This window comes from Octopus bimaculoides, chromosome 25 (genome assembly GCF_001194135.2).
Source record: "Octopus bimaculoides isolate UCB-OBI-ISO-001 chromosome 25, ASM119413v2, whole genome shotgun sequence".
In the NCBI taxonomy this organism is placed as follows: domain Eukaryota; kingdom Metazoa; phylum Mollusca; class Cephalopoda; order Octopoda; family Octopodidae; genus Octopus; species Octopus bimaculoides.
The window spans coordinates 13,845,043-13,848,576 of record NC_069005.1 but is presented as its reverse complement, the minus strand read 5'-3'; the positions used below and the strand labels follow the sequence as shown (position 1 = coordinate 13,848,576).

Here is a 3,534-nt window from a genome sequence, read left to right as displayed (position 1 = left end):
ATATATATATATATATATACATATATACGACAGGAACAGATCAATCCTGGTTTGTGTATAGTATAAATAGTTATGAGGTATCAACCTTATCAACCTTTCCTTTGGAAGAAGAAAAGGCTCTTGTTCTCTAAAGAGAGAAGAACTAGTCAGGATAGTACTAATTTTTTTGACCAATAGTCGCCTCGTAGTGTACTTTTCATATTTATTAGTCGCTTTGTAGTGCATTATTAATTAACTGAGAAGCTGTTAAGGTCTACAAATGGCTTAACGGTCCGCATCAAGCACAGAGGATTGTATTTACATTATTACCTCCGCCTTAGCGAAGCGGTGGTATTGTTTTCAGTCGTGTTTGTTTGTTTGTCTGTCTGTCTGTGGAAAGATATCTCAAGAACCGCTGGATGGATTCGGATAAAACTTTCTGGGATGTTTGGCCTCGTGACTGGATCATTTTTCCTGCTTTTTTGACTTAATTTTTGAGAGCGGTCGGGTTCATTTTTAGCATTCTCGTTTGTGAGAGCAGTCGAGTTTATTTCAGATATTCTCATACTAAAAATCATCTCTGGCTAATCGTTGAGAGGACATTGGTGTTGCCCTGGCGGAAGTTTGCGCTAAGTGCTCTTGTTATAATTTATTATGATATTAGACATAGCTAAGGCTTTGTAACATTTAAATTTATTTATAAGAGGGGGAGGGCAGGCAAAAATGCTTAGCGGCATTTTGTCCATCTTTACAATCTGAGTACAAATTCCACCGAGTTCAATTTTGTCTTTTCGGGGTCATACAATAAGCACCAGTTAAACATGGGATCGATGTAATCAACTTAGCCCCTCCCCTGAACTTGCTGGCCTAGTGCCAAAATTTGAAATCAATATTTAAATTTATTTCAGGCCTTCTGATTCATGTTGTGTTGTGCATAATGTATGAATATATCTTTTACTTGTTTTAGTCATTAGACTGCGGCCATGGAATGAATTGACCTCAGTACTTATTTTTTTAAAATCTGGCTTTTTCCCCCAGTTTTTGCCTACTGAATCCACTCACAAGGTTTTTGTTGGTGCAAGGCTATAGTAGAAGACACTTGCTCAAGGTGCTACGCAGAGGAACTGAACCCGGAACCGTGTGGTTAGGAAGCAAACTTCTTACCACACAGCCATGTCTCATACGCACACACTTATATATGTATGTATAATCGGTCAGTGGTTCATGAATCCGAAAAGAAGCAGTAGTACTTAGAGGGTTATTGGTATGACTGGTCAGACAATGACCATTGGTTTCGTACCTATAAGTTCTTAGTGGTATAGGTGACTCGTACCTCCGACCATCAAGTTTGATGGGTTACCTATACCGCTAAGAACCTTATAGGTACAAATCAATGGTTACTCTCTGATCGGCCACAACGAGCAACCCTTTATACAAGTGGGTACTGAAAAGTTCCTGGCTTTGGGTAAAAGAAAATACAGGAGGATCAGTTAATTATGATTTTATTCAACATATTCCCCTCTCAGATTCACACACTTATTGCAGCAGTCCTTCAGTTTTTCTAAGCCCTGTAAAAGAACTCGGAAGGATGGGCCTCCAGTAAGGCCTTTCGCGAACCCCTTAAAGCCAGGAACTTTTCAGCACCCCGTCGTATGTGTGTGCGTGTACACGAAATAACTTCTAAAATACAAAATTAGTAGATATATAAAATCGGTTTTGTTCGGTTGTATGTATATAGGGACCGAAACCGGACGTGCTTCCTCCTGATGTCTTTAGCTACTGGATCCTATAAAGGAGCTGTTGAGGTGGTGAACCACGAAACGTGGTTGGAATTCCTGTATGTACATATCTCTGACTCTCCCTCTTCCTTTCTAAAAACGCGTGTTTACGCGCATGTATACACACACACACACGCACCCACACACACACACATATACACACCCACAAATAAAAGTGTGCGAGGAAACGTCTGTATGGTGAACACTTAAGATAACGTCGAGTCAGCGACTGAGCCCCTGCTCGGTCACACGATCTGCTAGAAATAGCAGCTACATCGCCCTAAGATTGCCCCTCTACCTTTGTACTGAACACGTTGCATGATGTGGACCTCGGTTCCGTGTACATAGAAAAGAAAGAAGTAATAATAAAGACGAGATAGTCACGGATGGAATGCCATTAAAAAAAAAGCTGTTTTGTATGATGACAGCTAAGCTGGAGCTCAACAACATCGACAATCACAACTATAAACAGCATTGCTTGTTAAAAACCGATTCCAAGAGAATGGAAATAGTGGGTGATTTGTTGTTTCGATAAAATCGATATTTAGGCTAATATTAATATTTATAAAAACATGTGCTGGCGTAGTATCAGGGAAAAAGAATCAACTTTTTCTATGTATAAATGTATTTTTCATTTTAATTTTTAAAATAATTTTTAATATTACTACTTTAAAAAATAACGTTTGTTCTTTCTCTTTTTTTTTATTTTTAAATAAGTTTTAAGTATTCCGATTGAGGATAAATCTTTTAATCGGTTGCTTTATATTTCTTACAATCCCAGTAATAAAGCAATTAATACAAGAAAGGGTTGAAGGTTGTTGAATCAAACAGGCATATAAAGCAATTAACGAGGGGAGGGGGTGATGGAAATCGATCCTATGTACGACAGCTGTAATTTAACTAACATTAACTAACCGAGAACAATATGCACGTAATTCAGCTAAAAATAAAGTCCAGACTCAGTATTTTACAATGTTTACTATCGTAATTGTCACCTTTAGTTTAAATATTAGGCGTTTGTATACATTCGTGTTTGTCTGTATAAAATATAAAATGCATATAATAAAATGGTGGGTGTTGGTACTTTATTTAAGTAAATATGTATATATAATCTAATGTAATATAAATGTATATATAAATATGTAGACATGTATATCTGTGTGTGTAGTTTTATTTCTATAAATTGATACATACACGCACATACTGACAGAAACACAGTAAGCGTTCAAAAATCTTGTGCACATCACGACAGTCATAAACGCAAATGCTGCAAGGGGACATCCCATTTATACATGGCGGAGAACAACACGGTAATAGTCCGATGGCCTCTGGGAGATCTCGTGAATCAAGAACGTTGAAGTACAACTTCCATCTGGGGGAGCTGGTCCTCTGTTTTGAGCCAGATCCGACTAAAGCTAGGGTGCTCTACGATGCAAAGGTTCGTATTATGTAAGCATTTGGGCAAAATCAATGTATTGTTTGTGAGAAGGTAGGAATATACATATATATCTGGTCTGTGTGCAAAGCTTATTACTATAAGAAATAATATAACCTCATTTAAGAACACACTTCGTGTTTACGGTTTGTGATTACCCTACGCCACAAAATTTAGTAAATATAAATTTATATATATAAATATATATATATATATATATATATGTGTGTGTGTGTGTGTGTGTATGTATGTGTGTGCGTGCATTTGTTTATATGTAACATCTAATGGTTAATATTCCTTAGAGGTTTTAAATTATGAATAGTTACGATAAGTACATTATGA

The 3,534-nt window shown here is 36.9% G+C and overlaps 1 protein-coding gene across 1 annotated transcript in view; it reads left to right on the top strand.

Annotated features, from left to right (window-relative positions):
- The first annotated feature begins 3,009 nt into the window (after positions 1-3,009).
- Positions 3,010-3,534, top strand: part of LOC106884244 (male-specific lethal 3 homolog) — a 15,946-nt gene continuing 15,421 nt past the window's right edge. Inside the window, exon 1 of the mRNA XM_014935514.2 lies at positions 3,010-3,195. Within this exon, the coding sequence (XP_014791000.1) occupies positions 3,022-3,195 (174 nt within the window). The 5' untranslated portion in view covers positions 3,010-3,021. The remainder of the gene's footprint in view (positions 3,196-3,534) is intronic.